At 35.6% G+C, this 17,329-nt stretch overlaps 2 protein-coding genes across 2 annotated transcripts; both read left to right on the top strand.

Annotated features, from left to right (window-relative positions):
* Positions 1-427: 427 nt before the first annotated feature.
* On the top strand, positions 428-4,635 carry LOC144566876 (putative beta-D-xylosidase 7). Its single transcript, XM_078316917.1, has 6 exons — positions 428-899; positions 1,482-1,778; positions 2,322-2,491; positions 2,585-2,676; positions 3,039-3,806; positions 3,907-4,635. The coding sequence occupies exons 1-6, from the start codon at positions 474-476 to the stop codon at positions 4,449-4,451; spliced, it is 2,298 nt and encodes a 765-aa protein (XP_078173043.1). The 5' UTR covers positions 428-473; the 3' UTR covers positions 4,452-4,635.
* A 6,969-nt stretch (positions 4,636-11,604) lies between these two features.
* On the top strand, positions 11,605-15,579 carry LOC144566294 (putative beta-D-xylosidase 7). Its single transcript, XM_078316289.1, has 6 exons — positions 11,605-12,223; positions 12,373-12,672; positions 13,206-13,375; positions 13,510-13,607; positions 14,040-14,807; positions 14,893-15,579. Exons 1-6 carry the CDS (start codon positions 11,825-11,827, stop codon positions 15,501-15,503), a joined length of 2,346 nt encoding a protein of 781 aa, XP_078172415.1. The 5' UTR covers positions 11,605-11,824; the 3' UTR covers positions 15,504-15,579.
* The last annotated feature ends 1,750 nt before the right edge of the window (positions 15,580-17,329 follow it).

Below are 17,329 nucleotides of genomic sequence, written 5' to 3'. Positions count from 1 at the left end.
ATTAACAGAATCAGATCCTTATCATATTTTGATCGAAGGAATGCAAATTAGAGATAATAAATTACTAAAATTATCTTGTTTGGCTGGAAAAAAGTCAGTGGAATGGTTTTTTCCGTTGAAAATCCGCTTACAACGGCGATTATTAGCATTTTTCTAAAATTTTAGATGATAATATTTAACGGATAGTATTCATTGATCTCCTGTCACCTCTAGAAATTCATACCTTAATTTGCTGTCCTAATTGTTATATATATAACGAATAAAGAAGAAAAAAAAAACAGAAAAGATAAAAAAAAAAAAGTAGAAAGAAATCTATCCTTCCATTTCATTACGCCTTTTTCATTTGTATCTTATAATTAGGTGCAGATACGCTACATAGCAGCTGATGTGCTGCTGTAGTATATATATATATATATATATACACAACATCATATCACAGACACACCTCCATATCTCTCTAGTTTAATTTAGCCATGAAAACCTACAGAGAAAACCTTCTCCTGTTCTCTCTAGTAATCTTCTCATCACCATTACTTGCTCTCTCTCTAGGCCCACCACCATCTCAAGGCCCACCATTCTCTTGCGACCTGGAGGACCCGTCGACTCAGAAATATGCATTCTGCAAAACTACACTGCCATTAGAAGAGAGAGTGAAGGATCTTGTGTCACAAATGACCTTAGAAGAGAAAATCTCCCAATTAGGTGATGATGGGCCTGAGATCAAGCGGCTCGGTGTGCCGGCCTTTAAATGGTGGACCGAAGCTTTGCATGGGATGGCATACGGAGGCACAGGTTCTATCCGTTTTAACTTCAATGCAATTTTCAAGGCTACGAGCTTCCCACAAGTTATTGTCTCCGGTGCCACATTCAATCCTCAAATTTGGTATAAGATTGGAGAGGTAATGTTTTATAAATCATCTCATTTATTTATTTATTTGCACATTAGTCTTTTGGGAAAAAAAAAGGAAGAAAAAGAAAAAAGAAATTCAGCACATAAAACTTCCTGTAATAAAGGTGTCAGTTTTCATTTCAAATCAGTAAATGCAAAAAAATTTCTTGATATGAAAATTGAATCCTAACATGCATAAGGTAACATAAGTCAAAAAGTTCATTATCACGAGAGTTACTTTTCATGTTACAAAAAGAATATATAAAGGGGATGGAAAGGAATCATAGTGCATAATGTAAATTATGTAAAGAGATAATGTTTATACATAACAAAGGAATGTGAGATCACATGCCAAATATATAAAATATGCGACATTATTCAACCTAGCTAATTAATCTATGTACTGGTGTCTCGTTATTGCCAGATCAGAGCAATGATAAAATCTCTTGCTTTATAAAAAAGACTCATCATGCTCTTCAAACTTAAGCATCAAATCCAAAATATAAGCTAAAAGAAGCCCTAGTATACTTTTTAGATTTAATTTTTTTTTTTTTTTGAAGAATATATTAACTAACATATTATTGGTAAAAAGGCGATTTCAACCGAGGCGAGGGGAATCTACAACAATGGGCAGCTAGACGGGCTGACATTATGGGGACCTAACGTAAACTTATTTCGGGACCCAAGGTGGGGTCGTGGACAAGAGACACCTGGTGAAGACCCGATACACATCAGCAAGTACGCGGTCATGTGGGTCAGAGGAATGCAAGGCGAACCAATGGGAGGAGGGCAGTCGAAGAAGCTTAAAACTGCAGCTTGTTGCAAGCATTTCACTGCGTATGATTTGGAGAAATGGGGAACCGCCTCACGATTCACTTTTGATGCAGTGGTAAGGAAACGATATTGATTCATTAGATAGTAACAAAAGCAGTTCAATTGTGTGAATATATCTAATAGCATGAACGAGAATTCATGATTTAGCTGGTTGTCATTCGTACCAACAAGATCAACCATGTGTGATTCTGGTACCATATCTGGTACTGTTGAATAGGAGAGAATTTATCAAATTCATATCACCTAAGGTAAAATATATGTCTGTTTAGATCCGGACCATCCGATAAGAATCTGGTACCAAATCTATTACTGTTAAATATGAGAGTTTATCGAATTCTTATCACCTAATTAGGTAACATAGTACTGTTTATATCCAGACTGTCTGATAAGAATCTGCATGAATATTCAAACCGCTTAGGTGATACGAATTTGATTTATCAATGGCTTCTGTTTGGCCAAACCAAACTTTTTTAAAAATAAACTTTTTCAAAGTTTGGCAAGCCAAACCCTTTGAAAAAGTTTCCAAGCCACTTTTTCTCAAATTGTACAAGACTCGGTTCATTTTTTTCTGGTAAAAACAAAAATGTAATTAATTCAGGTAACAGCACAAGATTTGGAAGACACATTCCAGCCTCCTTTCAAGAGCTGTGTTCAAGATGGTCATGCAAGTTGCCTGATGTGCCCTTTTAATAGGGTCAATGGTATTGCTCCTTGCGGAGATCCCAATTTCTTAACCAAAATTGCCAGAGAGGAATGGGGTCTTGATGGGTATGTATGGTTTTAACCCTCTTCATGATTCCTTATTTATATTCAAAAGTTTATTAACTACGATATGTGATTTCATTTTCCATTTATGTGTAGATACATTGCCTCGGATTGTGATGCAATTGGGGTTATGGCTGGAATGTATGCTAAAACACCAGAAAATGCCACTGCTGTTGCTCTGAAAGCAGGTATAAATTAAATGAAAAATAAAAATAATGCACCTTAGCAATTTTCAGACAGCAAAGTTTTTTTTTGAGAGAAGCCCTGTTTTACATGGGCGGATCTACGTTCATTCATTCCAGCATTATGAAATTTTAATTATGTATACTGAAATTTAAATTATTTTATTTTATATGGTTAAGGGCTTAAGGCCTCCTCACGTAATGTCAAATATTTACTTGCAGTTGAGTGGTTAATATTTTATTTTGTGGTTATGGAGACTTGAGTTCAAATCTCATTTTAAGTTTAAAATCTCACATGTTATGCATTTTAAGTTTAAAATTTTGTAGTCTGTGCCCCTGCCGTTTTATTGATTGGAATTAATTTGCAGGAATGGATCTCGACTGTGGGGTCCATCTGCAGAACTTTTCAAAATTGGCTTTGGCAAAGAAAATGATAACAGAAGCTGATATAGATCGCGCTATCCAAAACCAATTTGCGACTAGGATGCGGCTGGGTCTCTTTGATGGTAACCCACTCAAACAGAAAGATTACGGTAGCTTTGGTAAAAATGACGTTTGTGCGCAAGCGCACCAAGACCTAGCCTTACAAGCGGCATTGGAAGGCATCGTTCTTCTGAAAAACACTGGTAAAGTCCTCCCCCTCTCTAAGACGCAAGTCACCTCGCTTGCAGTGATCGGTCCTAATGCAAACAATGCAAGTGTACTCATTGGCAATTACCAAGGCCCTCCGTGTATAAACACTACCCCTTTAGATGCACTTAAGAACTACGCAAAAGACATAAAATATGTGCCCGGGTGCAATGGTGCTGCATGCAAATCAGCAGCGATTGATCAGGCAGTGCAAGCAGCTAGCGCAGCCGATCAAGTAGTTTTATTCATGGGTTTGTCGTTAGAACAAGAGAGGGAAGATCTCGACCGGACTGATTTGCTTTTGCCGGGATCACAACAAGAGTTGATCACTAGTGTTGCAAAAGCGGCTAAGAAGCCGGTCATCTTGGTGTTGTTGTGTGGTGGACCTGTTGATATTTCTTTTGCAAAGACGGACCCGAAGATCGGTGCTATATTGTGGGCCGGTTATCCTGGTCAGGGCGGTGCACAAGCTATCGCTCAAATCCTCTTTGGAGAATACAATCCAGGTAGCCATTATAAATTTAATTTCCATCAATAAAGGAAGGAAGAAAAATCACAAATTCCATAAATTTTTTTTTCTTTCTGTTTTTGTGTTCTTATTTTCAGGAGGAAAATTGCCGGTAACTTGGTATCCGCATGATTACACATCAATTCCAATGACCAACATGAACATGCGAGCTAACCCCGCTACGAAATATCCCGGGAGAACGTACCGATTCTACCAAGGTGAGACAGTTTTCCCATTTGGTTATGGCCTCAGCTACTCAAACTACTCTTACGAGTTTGCCTCCAAAGCAAAAACCACCGTCACCCTCGGGGGATTACAATCAGCTGCTAATAACAAGTCACCGGAATGCCAGAAGTTGAAATTTAACACGGCTGTAAGAGTGACAAATCATGGACCAATGGAAGGAAGGACCCCTGTTTTGCTGTTCATGCGTTGGCCGAGTGCAACAGAGGGAAGACCCAAGAAACAACTGATTGAGTTCGACAGTGTGCATCTCAAATCCGGGGAAACAGCGCAAGTCCAGTTTGCAGTTAGCCCGTGCGATCACTTGAGCAGAGCAACTGAAGATGGTAAGAGAGTAATAGACACAGGATCACATTTTTTGATGGTTGAAGGAAATGAGGTTGAGGTCACTGTTGCTTGAACAGAGCCCAATTCTACATAGCTACAGAGTATACTACTGATAACATTTACGGTTTTCAAAAATTAAAATTCCCCAAGTGGAAAATTATTCTGTAATTCAAATAATTATTTATGATGTCAATAAAACCATAATTTTGGTTTCTAATCGTTAACATGTTGTCCTGAAACTGTTCTGAAAGTTGCAAGCATTGAATTACAACTTGATATTATTGTTTCACACGAATGAAAGAAAAGCATCGGAGAAAACAAAGTCTTAAAAAAAATAAGAATATCACTCATCAGATAGTTAAGTCGCACCTAAATATTGATAATTTACGAAAAAAATGTTATTTTTTCCCGTTGATAACCTGCCATAATTTATCGAACAAAACTAACATAATAGTGAGTAACTACATCCACATTGAAGAAACTGCATGAGGTTAGTTCTTTCGCTGCTCTTAGAAAAAAAAATACAAGACCATCCGTTTTCTTAATCATCCTCTCCATTAGAGTCGAAATCATACCGTGTTATGACTAACACGTTGTAATTTTGATCACGTGCCGTGTTGTATCATGACCAAATTAATATTTCACATATTGTGCCGTGTGCCCGTGTCGTGACAAAATGTCGAGGGATGATCACGACACGTGAATGGTCACAGCACATGAATGGTCACGTCAACGTGAATTATGTCGTGACTAAACATGTTGTGATCAAACCTGTCGTTACCGGTCACATACTCACATTAGCTACATTAGCTACATTTGATCACATTTAACTATTTTTTTTGTAATTTAAATTTATATATTGAAAAAAATTCAGAAAAGTTAAAAAAAAAAACGTAGAATAATTCTTAGCAATATTAAAATGAAGAATTAAACTTAGAAAAAACCAGTGTTCTAAATAGCGCGCTATAGCGTTTTTGGACCCTAAACGCTACGCTATGGTATCAAAACGCGCTATTTGAGCTACGGGCGCTATAGCGGTAATAGCGGTCCGCTATAGCGCATAGCGTGTAGCGCAAATAGCGCGCGCTATGCAACATGAGTTATTTTTTTTTTCTTTTCAATTTATATGGGTTTTAAATAAAGGCTTAGATTGGATTTTAACCGTGATTTTTTTTTTGCAATTGATGTACTAAGTTTTATAGTAAACTATTAATTATTAAATGAGAGATCCATCAAACGAAATCAAATAAGGAAACTACAGCGCGCTATGCAACATGAGCTGTTTTTTTTTCTTTTCAATTTATATGGGCTTTAAATAAAGGCTCAGATTGAATATATTAAGATATTTCTTGAAGTAACAAAATGATACTTACTATATGGTAGTTTGAATATTTTGAATAGATTAAGATAAGATAATTAATTATGCCATGATGTCTAGGTTATTTTGAAATTTAAATAGAAAAAAGATAGATTATGTCATAATGCTGAATATATTTTGAATAGAAAAATATCGATAGTTTATGATATTAGTATTATTATGGATATTTTGAGTCACAATTTGGACTTTGTATTGGTTCGATATGAATATTATAATTTTTTAATCAATTTGATGTTATTTATTATTATATGAGACTTAGATAATGTTGATATTTAATACAAATATATGATATAATTTTTATAAAAATAAAAAAACGCTATGTGGCATAGCTTTCGCTATAGCGACGCTATTCGCTATAGCTTTTTTTTTCGGTTTCCTGCTATGACGCGATAAACGCTATTTAGAACCTTGGAAAAAACACATGCCATGACTAAACATGTCGTTTTCCGTGCCGTATTCTGTCCAACTCTACTCTTATAGATGGCTCTGCAAGATGAACAAAATAGAAAAGCCTAAGAAGGTGCTGAATGAGATGATTTCAAAGGTAATATTGTCTAACACAGTGACTTGCAATATAATTATGGATGCACTTTGCAAAAGAGGGAACCTGACAGGGTAGAGAAACTATTGTATGATATGCTTGATCAAGGTGCCACATCTAATCTTATCACTTATACTAGTGTTATAAATGGATATTCTAAATTAGGCTGTTGGAAAGAGTCGATTAGAGTTTTTAAGAATATAACTGATTGTGATCAAAGTAATTTTCATGTTGTCTTTTTTACCAACAACCGATCACAACATGCAGATAGTTACAATGCAGGACATACGTGCCATGTTGTTCCATGACGGAGCGGCATGCCATTTTTTCCACTCTACTCTCCGCTGAACTGTTACAATTTTTTATTATATTGTTTTATCCAATTTTTGTTCAATTATTCCTCTTATTTATTACAAGAGTACCAGCTCTCAGATCTGATACTTCCATTATTCCAGTAACAGACAATGTAGATGGCAAAACGACGTGGCACTTTAGCAGGTATTATATATGGATAGTGGTTTAATACTCGGGCCGGGCCGGGCGGACCGGACATACCCGGGCACGGGCACGGGCACGGGCAAGTCTCGGGCACGGGTATGTCGGGTCGATGGGTACCACGGACCGGGCGTCCTCGGATTTTTTTCCCAAAAACCGTGCCCTGCCCGTCCTATACCCTTGCCCGCAGTACCCGCGAGGGGCAAGGCGGTCCGGGTAGGTGGGCCGGACGGTATGGTTTTTTTTCTTTTTTTTCTGTTTTTTTCTGTTTTTTTATTACGGTGTCGTACGAATATTATTACGTGTTTATAATTCGACTTTTAAAATCTGAATAGACATAATAGTTCAATATCAAATTCAAATAGTGTAAATATATATACATAAAATTATCAAGTCACATCTATATAATTTCTAAATAAATAAAATTTGTAACTTATATATAAAAAATATTCGTGCGGAAATTTGTATATTTATTCGGCTAAGTACAAATGTATTTATTTATTTCTTTACACGAGTAATTTTATTTTATTTTCAAATTCTCATTCTAATTAAATAGTTTCATAATTTATTTATATCCTGAAATTTTTAGTTTACATTTTAAATTGTTAATATATTTTTTAAATATTCATTTTAAATTAATAATATATTTTGGAAACGTTCATTTATTTTCAATAGGTTAAATAAAATATAAATAAAAAATATCTTAAATCAATTACTTTGAAACAATAAAATATAAATAAAAAATTTCTTAAATCAATTCCTTTAAAAATATTATGAATTATTTTAAAACAATAGATTAAAAAATAAAAGTTACCCTCCTCCTTTATTCCGGGCTTGGGACCGGCTATGTAAAATAACATAGGCGGAGTTCTAACTTTTTTTTTGTTAGTAATTTTTCTTTAAAATGAATAATTTAAAAACTAATTAAAATGTTTACAAATTTATAATTTAAGAAATAACCATAAAGATTAAAAGAGGTTAGAAATTTATACCGATACAACCTATCTAGAAGTTCGCATTCCTATACCATTCTTCGCTCTCTTCTGCACCATCTGAATCCGAATTAGTCTCATGCCGCGCCTCGGTACCGCTTTCTTCAGTGTCGACTTCGGATGATGATGCTTGTTGATGCGTATGTTGCTTACGCTCTTCAGCCTGAATCCAATCTTTAAGCACACAAGTCTCTCAAAAACATGTGGACCCAACTTACTGCGTTTATCGGAGAGGATCCTGTTCGCCGAACTAAAACAACTTTCAGAAGGGACGGTTGACACGGGCACGACAAATACGTCGCGGGCCATCATCGCCAGCGTTGGATAGGCCCTTTCATGCCGCCTCCACCATCTCATGATGTCATGTCCATCTTCATTTCCGTTGCGCATCGCAAAATAGCACATTAGCTCGTTTGCGGATGTCTGCTGTTGGCTTTCCGACTGAAAATCTACTAACAATCCACCACTGCTAGTGCTCCTGCTAGTGCTCCTGAGAGTACCCAAGGCCATGTTTACCGACAGTCCATATATCGGATGTAATTGAGACCTTATTGTTTTGTAGTGCAAATATAGCTTTTAGCTCATTTTTTCTAGAGATAAACTGGTTTTTTATTTCACCAACAATCTTGTAATAATGGACCCTCTTGAACATTGGTTGGCCTAACCCCCGAATGCATAACCGGAAAAAACTCATGCAACCACCCATACTTATTGGTTGTTTCTTATGGGTAATGTACCGGGCCAATTCACTAAGCATTTTTTTCATTGAATTTTGGATTGGTTCTGGTACCATCCGCATTAATAAGGGTTTGGATTTCTCTTGGTTCAACATTTTCAGTTGGCTCTTCACCATTTCTTTCGTGCATTTCGGCATGTCTTTTCAAGCTAGTCATACCATTAGCTTGTTTATAATCAAAATGTTTAGTGCAATCTTTTACCTTACAATCTAGAAATTTCATAATCTTGTTATTATCTCTGGTAATCTCATAAAATCTCGCCTACGGTTGATTGTATTCGGGAGGAGGTCTTTTATTCTTCTTTCCTGCTGGTTCTTGTGGGGGGGGGGGGGGGGGCAATTGTTGAAGGAGGGACAACTTCTTCTTCAATTTGAGGTTCAGCTGTCGAAGGAGTACCTCCTATAGGGATAGTGTCAGTGAATTGACTCGATGCTACAGAAGAAGAGCCCATGCCTCCATATGAATACGGTGGTGTCGGTTGAAGTGTTTCTTGTGTAATGTATACATTTGGATCGTTATTTGTATAATATGGTGCACTCATTTGGGGGGTCGTTGATAATTTGTTTGTAGCATTTGGTCCCTTTGATAATCTTGTGGATAATTTAGTGGATAATTAGGTGGTGGTATTTGGGAGGAAAAACTATCAAGATAATTAGGTGGATAGTTTTCTAAATAATTAGGCGGTGGCATAGCGGGGCCAAAAAGTGAGGCCGACAATCTCGAAGCAAAATCTTCCCCCGAGTCGCGATGAGGAGTTGTCATTTTTTTAAACCTATTGAAAAAAAAAAACATAAATTACTTCACATATTCCAGAAAAAAAAATTTAAAAAACAGAAATTAAAAAACAGAATTTAAAAAACAGAAATTAGAAAACAGAAATTAAAAAACAGAAATTAAAAAACAGAAATTTAAAAAACAGAAATTTAAAAAACAGAATTTAAAAAACAGAAATTAAAAAACAGAAATTTAAAAAACAGAATTTAAAAAACAGAAATTAAAAAACAGAAATTAAAAAACAGAAATTAAAAAACAGAATTTAAAAAACAGAAATTAAAAAACAGAAATTAAAAAACAGAATTTAAAAAACAGAAATTTAAAAAACAGAAATTAAAAAACAGAAATTAAAAAACATAAATTTAAAAAACATAAATTTAACCTATTAAAAATAAATCCGAATTTGAAAAATAAAATAAAACATATTCAAAACAAATCTAATTACTTCACATATTTTCAAAAATAAATCTAACATATTTTTAAAACCTATGAAAAATAAATCCGAATTTGAAAAAAATAAAATCTAACCTATTCAAAACAAATCTAATTACTTCACATATTCACAAAAATAAATCTAACATATTTTTTAAACCTATTAAAAATAAATCCGATTCGAAAAATAAAATCTAACCTATTCAAAACAAATCTAATTACTTCACATATTTTCAAAAATAAATCTAACGTATTTTTAAAACCTATGAAAAATAAATCCGAATTTGAAAAAAATAAAATCTAACCTATTCAAAACAAATCTAATTACTTCACATATTCACAAAAATAAATCTAACATATTTTTAAACCTATGAAAAATAAATCCGATTGGAAAAATAAAATCTTACCTATTCAAAACAAATTTAATTACTTCACATATTCACAAAAATAAATCTAACATCTTTTTTTAACCTATTAAAAATAAATCCGATTTCAAAAATAAAATCTAACCTATTCAAAACAAATCTAATTACTTCACATATTCACAAAAATAAATCTAACATCTTTTTTTAACCTATTAAAAATAAATCCGAATTTGAAAAATAAAATCTAACCTATTAAAAACAAATCTAATTACTTCACATATTCACAAAAATAAATCTAACATATTTTTTAAACCTATGAAAAATAAATCCGATTTCAAAAATAAAATCTAACATCAAAACAAATCTAATTACTTTACATCTAACAAATCTAACATAAACTAAATAAATCTAACATATTCAATAAATCTAACAAATCTAATTACTTAACAAATTTAACAAATCTAACATAAAAATATAAAGTAAATCTAACAAATCTAAATATCTAATTACTTAACAAGTTAACATCCAATAAATCTACATAAACTAAATTTACTCTACAAAAATAAATTAATCTAACATGAAATAAATGTAACATTTAAATCTCGCGGAAAAATCTTGCGGGAGGTGCCGAACTTCGTAATTTCGATACCTTCGTAATTTCATTTGCGTATTTGTAAAAGAAATTAAATTTACAACTATATATTATTTTTAAACAATAAATTTAAAATTTGAGAATAATAGAAATTTAGATTGAGAGAATGAGAATTGAGATGGAGATGTGAAAATGAAGAGTGGAAGAGGGGTATTTAAAGATATTTTGATTGGAGGGATAAAATTTAAATTTAAATTTTTTAAAGAATAACAGAAAAAAAAAAAAACTTTACATCCCATCCGGTCGGTCCGGTCCGGTCCGGGTGGGTCCGGCCGGTCGGGTCCGGATGGGATGGAACCGGGTGGGAGGGAATTTTGGGTTTTTGAATTTTGAATTAAAGTATACGGGTACGCGGGTAATGGTAGTCGGGTAGTCGGGTATGGGTACGGTCAGGTACGGGTATGGTCGGGTAGGGTATGGTCGGGTATTTGTCCAAAAACAGCGGTCTGGTCCGTCCTTTGCCCGTACCCGCCTACCCGCGTATCCGACCTATATCCAGGCTCGGATATCGGGTACGGGCGGGCAGGGTAGGGTATACCCGACTGGGGCAAAATTAAACCACTATATATGGACAAATTAAACTACAGTGCATAACCACTTCGAAGTTACAACATTAGGTAACAAACTGGAGATGAGGTATTCAACCCACCCATGTGTTTTGCCGTCGACAAATACACAAAGTTAGATATTTTCTTAAACTCAATTAGTAAATCTTTTCTAATTTAATTACTCAATTTGAAACCTATACATTTAAAGACTACTAAATCTTTAACTTATAAAGAAGAATTAAGACAGGAAAAGAAGTTTCTTTAATTGCACCAATTTCTAACCAATGTAGTAAAAACCAAGACGATACACAAGAAAACCATTTGCTCATAGCACACTAAATTGCATGTGACTAGAATCTTGATTGGGTATATGACCAGACAACCCATGATTTCATTAAAGAACCTACAAACTTGAGCCTTATCAAAACTTCCTCTTTTGTCACTTTCCTTTAACAGAAGCACCCCACATGCACACATAAATATAATTACTTATCTACACACTAAACCTTTCCTTTGCAACAGGAATTTAGCCATGAGATTTCACACACCACTCATTCTTCTCTTCTCTCTGTTTGTTCAATCACCATTGCTAGTCTTTTCTGGCAACCCACCATTCGCTTGTGACCCGTCAGACCCGTCAATCCAAAACTATGCATTTTGTAAACCCACTCTCTCCATCAAACAGAGAACACAGGATCTCGTGTCTCGTCTGACCTTGGACGAAAAAATTGCACAATTGGTAGATGTTGCCCCACCAATTGAAAGGCTTGGTGTGCCCGGGTATAAATGGTGGTCTGAGTCTTTGCACGGGGTTTCAAGTGGCGGTAGGGGAATTCATTTTGATGGCCCGATAAAGGCTGCTACAAGCTTCCCTCAAGTCATTCTCACAGCCGCCACATTCAATCCACTTCTCTGGTACCAAATTGGACAGGTGATGTCATATAAATTTCTTCAATATCTTAGGTTACTGAAAACTTACATTTTTGTGTTAATTTTTCTTTATATTCATGTACATTGCCTAACCTAATTTCTAACCTCTTGGAAATTTTTGACCAAATTTTGTCATTTTAACATTTGAAGGTTATAGGGATAGAGGCACGGGCATTATATAATGCAGGTCAGGCAGAGGGGCTGACATTCTGGTCACCTAATATTAACATATTTAGAGACCCAAGATGGGGTCGAGGCCAAGAGACGCCTGGTGAAGACCCACTTACTACTAGCAAGTATGCAGCCACATATGTCAAGGGATTGCAAGGCGAACCATACCAAGGCGGTCATTCACCACATGTTCTTCAAGCTTCGGCTTGTTGCAAGCACTTCACGGCATATGATTTGGAAAACTGGGAGGGCATAGTCCGGGACTCCTTCAATGCTGTAGTAAGTGAAATTCACGGATAAAGTAGAGTACCCAAAGTTAGTACATAATGTGTAATTTTGACCGGTAGGGTATGACATGCTACGGCCTCTAGTATACTGTCTAGCATTTTGCACAACCCTACTCCCATCAGGGCCGGAGTCAAGTGGAGTCACAGGTGGGCACTTGTCTACCACTGGCTCAATTTTTTTTGAAGGAATATACTTCTATTTTTTGCCTTTTTCTAAAAAAATTATTTAAGCATACTTAAGCTTAAAAAAATTCTAAAATTTTGCCTACTGCTGAATTTTTTTTTTTCAAAACATGCTTCCATTTCTATGTCATCTCAGATAAATTATAAAAATTTACTTAATATTTAAAATATTAACAATATTATGCCTCACCCAAAATTTTTGTCCCACCTTGCTAATTATCCTGGCTACGCCTCTGGACTCCCATGAGGCTTATAACTTTGTTGTACCAAATCATTATGAGAACATAGTACAATATTGCAAGTTTAAATTGATTTTATTCGTCCTCTGAATCCGAAATGTAGGTTTCTGCTCAGGATTTAGAAGACACATTCCAGCCGCCCTTCAAAAGTTGTGTCGAAGATGGACATGCGAGCGGAATAATGTGCTCATATAATCAAGTTAATGGTGTGCCTAATTGTGCTAATTACACACTATTAACTCAAACAGCTAGGGGACAATGGAAGTTCAATGGGTAATAACTCAATTTTACTATGGTCATCTAATTTAAATTGAAATGGAAACTGCTTCTATGATTTAAAATATATTTCAGTGACAAGATTTTAATTGTCTGCTCGGAATGATACTTCTTCTATTGATATATACCAGATACATTACCTCAGATTGTGATGCTGTTGCAGACATATATGAGGCTCAAAACTACTCCAAGACACCAGAGGAAGCAGTAGCATATGTTCTAAAAGCTGGTATACATGCAGTCTACAAGAAATTAGAGACTGGAGTGTAATTGACAGGAAAATTACCAGAATCCACTGATATATCACCCATTTTATGTTTTAAGTTCTAGAATCCTTGTTTTCGCACCCAAAAGTTATATAATCTGCATAATGTTACAGTTCTAGAATTCTCATTTTCCAGAGAGTAATTGACAGGAAAACCATTTCATGTCTTTTTTTTTTATTGTGGGTAGAAGCTACCAATTAATAAATGGGAAAACCATTTCATGTCAATGCCAATTAGAATTTCTACCACCTGAAAGTTCAAGACAGTAACAAAAAATATAGAACAAAAACTTCAGGCAGCTGTTGTTGTATAAACAAAATTAAAGTTACGTCTTGCAAATATTATTCAAAAATTATGAAAATACAAAATAAATTATTTTGTACTTTAATTTCCAGGAATGGATGTTAATTGTGGCAACTACGTGCAAAAGTTTGCACGCAATGCTACTCAACAAGGGATATTAACAGAAGCAGATATAGACCGGGCTCTACAAAACCTTTTCTCAGTCAGGATGCGGCTAGGTCTCTTTAATGGCAACCCAACCAGACACCAACCATACAGTAGCATCCGATCAGACCAAGTGTGCTCACGGGACCACCAAAATCTAGCACTCCAGGCGGCACTAGATGGCATAGTTCTACTTAAGAACTCAGAAAGCCTCCTTCCTCTATCGAAATCACAAGTGTCGTCACTTGCCATAATAGGCCCAAATGCCAACAATTTTACCGTACTTCTCGGTGATTACGCAGGACCACCTTGCAAAATTGTAACTCCTCTTATGGGGTTGCAAAGTTATGTAAAAGATACAAGGTACTTGGCCGGGTGTCAGGATGTTGCGTGTAACTCTAGCTCAATTGATGAAGCAGTCCATTTGGCAAGGTCGGTTGATTATGTGGTCTTATTTATGGGGTTAGATCAGAGTCAAGAGACCGAGGCACATGATCGAATTGATTTAGTTCTACCAGGGATGCAAGTTGACCTGATTACAAGTATTGCAAAAGTGGCCAAGAAGCCGGTGATTTTGGTTCTGTTATGTGGTGGTCCAGTTGATGTTGATTTCGTAAAATCTGATCCAAAGATTGGGGCTGTTTTGTGGGCCGGCTACCCTGGTCAGGCTGGTGGGACTGCCATTGCCCAGATCCTCTTTGGTGAACACAATCCAGGTAATTTTAATTTTTCATTTATCATTAATTAGTTTCTCGTTAGCTACAATAGAAACTAAATCTTTGTCTTTCATTGTCATTTCAGGGGGAAAACTGCCGGTGACTTGGTATCCACAAGATTTCACACGGGTTCCCATGAACATAATGCAAATGCGGGCTGACCTGCCTAACTCCACATACCCGAAAGATCGTCGCTATCCTGGCCGAACCTATCGATTCTACAAAGGCTATACTGTCTTCCCATTTGGTTATGGCCTCAGCTACTCAAACTACTCCCATGAAATTGTTACCCAATCTGACAACCCGCTACACACAAAGACTACCATCAATCTCAATACAATAAACATAGATAAGAACTACAATCTCTACCGCATTGAAGAAATTGGATCAGAAGCATGTGAAAATTCAACATTTCCATTGGTGGTTAGAGTCAATAATCACGGACCAATGGATGGAAGGCACCCGGTTTTGATGTTTATACGATGGCCAACGGAATCAAACGGAAGGCCCGTAAAACAATTGATTCACTTTAAAAATGTGTACCTAAAGGCAGGGGAAGTTGTGCATGTTAAGTTTGAGTTTAGCCCGTGCAAACACTTGAGCAGAGCAACCGAAGATGGTAAGTGGGTAATAGATAAGGGATCTCATTTCTTGATGGTAGAGGAAGATGAACTCGAGATTACCATCTCGGATTGAAACAATTGTTATTTGTTTATGTTGGAAGAATGAATGAACACTAATTTTCTAACTGAATAGTGGTTTTCCATGAAAATATTCTCCATCATCTTCCCCCCCTTTATCTAGCTAGGAGATACACCTATCTCTTTCCCTGAGCATGCCATGCATGTGAGAACTGTAGATCAGAAATCTTTATTATAACAAAAAAAATTCTATCCATTAAGAATAAGTTAATGATATGAAAAAACAAAAACAAAGTATAAGTATCATCCTGCTAGCAAGGAATTTGACACTACCTATTTATTTACATTAAACAAGACAAACCAATGAGAAGTCCTATCAAGAATTCATTTTCCAAAGGCTTCCCTATGTATCTCAAGTGTAATTGCTAATAAAGGCAAAAAAGGGGAAAAAATCAACCGGTAGTACCTGCCGCTCCTGAGACAAGATGCACTGACTAACACTAATTGCATTGTTTCATCATCTATAAGGAGATTTGCAGCAGCTGGTTCTATAATCAGTCCAGTGATAGAAAGGATAACATAAATCAACTAAGGTTCGATTCTGATGAAACCGAGTCAGGTGAGAGGAGCTGCAGGCGGTTCCTGTTACTGATGTGCATAAAAAGGTGAGAACTGGAGGCTCCAGTTTCACCTGAGATTGTGCAAGGGAAGCGTGAGTCGCTCGTCCAGCACGAAGAGAGCGAAGAAAATGGGGATTATTAAAAGGAAAGATACCCATTGCACCATGCTCAGACGATCGGCGACGAAGATTGGAAGGATTGATCGGGGTGTACGTCTTGGGAGGGAGATACAGGGAGCAGTGTTGTAAACGGTATGCGCTCGTCGACGAGCGGACGGCTTACGCCTAACGATTAATCTGTACGCCGCTCATTAATAAAAATTTACATTTTTATTAAAATTATGTAAATACACTCGTAATTTAGGGGGAATTTCACGTATACCCCTCAAAAACACGTATTGCCCCCTCTAAAGTTCAAAAACTCACAAATTTACCCATTTTATTATATTTTATATTACAGTGATGCTTCTATGGACATAAGGACCTATTTGTAAAATGAACATATTTTTATTTTCAAAATTCAAACAGTCGATCCGAACCGTTCATCTTGTTCTCCATATTAATATGTGCTTGGAGACCAAATTTTACATTTTTCTGAATTGTTTTACTATTTATTAAGATGGGTACAAAAAATATCAAATTCAGACCATTGAATTTTGTACCCATCTTAATAAATAGTAAAACAATTCAGAAAAATGTAAAATTTGGTCTCCAAGCACATATTAATATGGAGAACAAGATGGACAGTTCGGATCGACTGTTTGAACTTTGAAAATAAAAATATGTTCATTTTACAAATAGGTCCTTATGTCCATAGAAGCTTTTGCCTTAATATAAAGGCAAAGGCTTCGGCCATTTTTATTAATAACCCAAAAAAAAAGTTTTTTACAAAAGTAACCCCAAAATCTGAGTTTTTCCAAATATAACCAAACCGCCAGGCATGCTGGCAGTCCAGTAGGGACCAGACCGCCAGCGTTCTGGGCGGTCCGGTTTTTTTTTTTTTTTTTTTTTTTTTTTTTAGAGAGATCTGATTTTTTTTCTTAATATTATCATTTGTGAAGTTTTAGTTTTTTTTGCTTGGAGTATTTGTCAAAAAATAACGTCATTTAGAGAGAACCCCTGAGCATCCGAAGCATCAGAATTAAAAACAGAAAATACATAAAATGGGCAAAAAGTGACGCAACCCTAAAAACATAAAAGACATAAAAAAAAAACATAAAATACATAAAAGATACATAAAAGACCCTGAAAACTCTAAAATT

This window comes from Carex rostrata, chromosome 15 (assembly GCF_964058835.1).
Source record: "Carex rostrata chromosome 15, lpCarRost1.2, whole genome shotgun sequence".
Classification (NCBI taxonomy): Eukaryota; Viridiplantae; Streptophyta; class Magnoliopsida; order Poales; family Cyperaceae; genus Carex; species Carex rostrata.
Note: the sequence above shows the minus strand (reverse complement) of the source record. Positions and strands in the feature narration are given on the sequence as shown.

Bases quoted from the DNA above. Each gene is read 5' to 3' on its own strand.
- LOC144566876 (XM_078316917.1), top strand. From the start codon at position 474: ATGAAAACCTACAGAGAAAACCTTCTCCTGTTCTCTCTAGTAATCTTC. The intron at 1,779-2,321 runs GTAAGGAAACGA...TAATTAATTCAG, and splicing joins GATTCACTTTTGATGCAGTG to GTAACAGCACAAGATTTGGA. The intron at 2,677-3,038 runs GTATAAATTAAA...ATTAATTTGCAG, and splicing joins TGCTGTTGCTCTGAAAGCAG to GAATGGATCTCGACTGTGGG.
- LOC144566294 (XM_078316289.1), top strand. From the start codon at position 11,825: ATGAGATTTCACACACCACTCATTCTTCTCTTCTCTCTGTTTGTTCAA. The intron at 12,673-13,205 runs GTAAGTGAAATT...TCCGAAATGTAG, and splicing joins GGGACTCCTTCAATGCTGTA to GTTTCTGCTCAGGATTTAGA. The intron at 13,608-14,039 runs GTATACATGCAG...TTTAATTTCCAG, and splicing joins AGCATATGTTCTAAAAGCTG to GAATGGATGTTAATTGTGGC.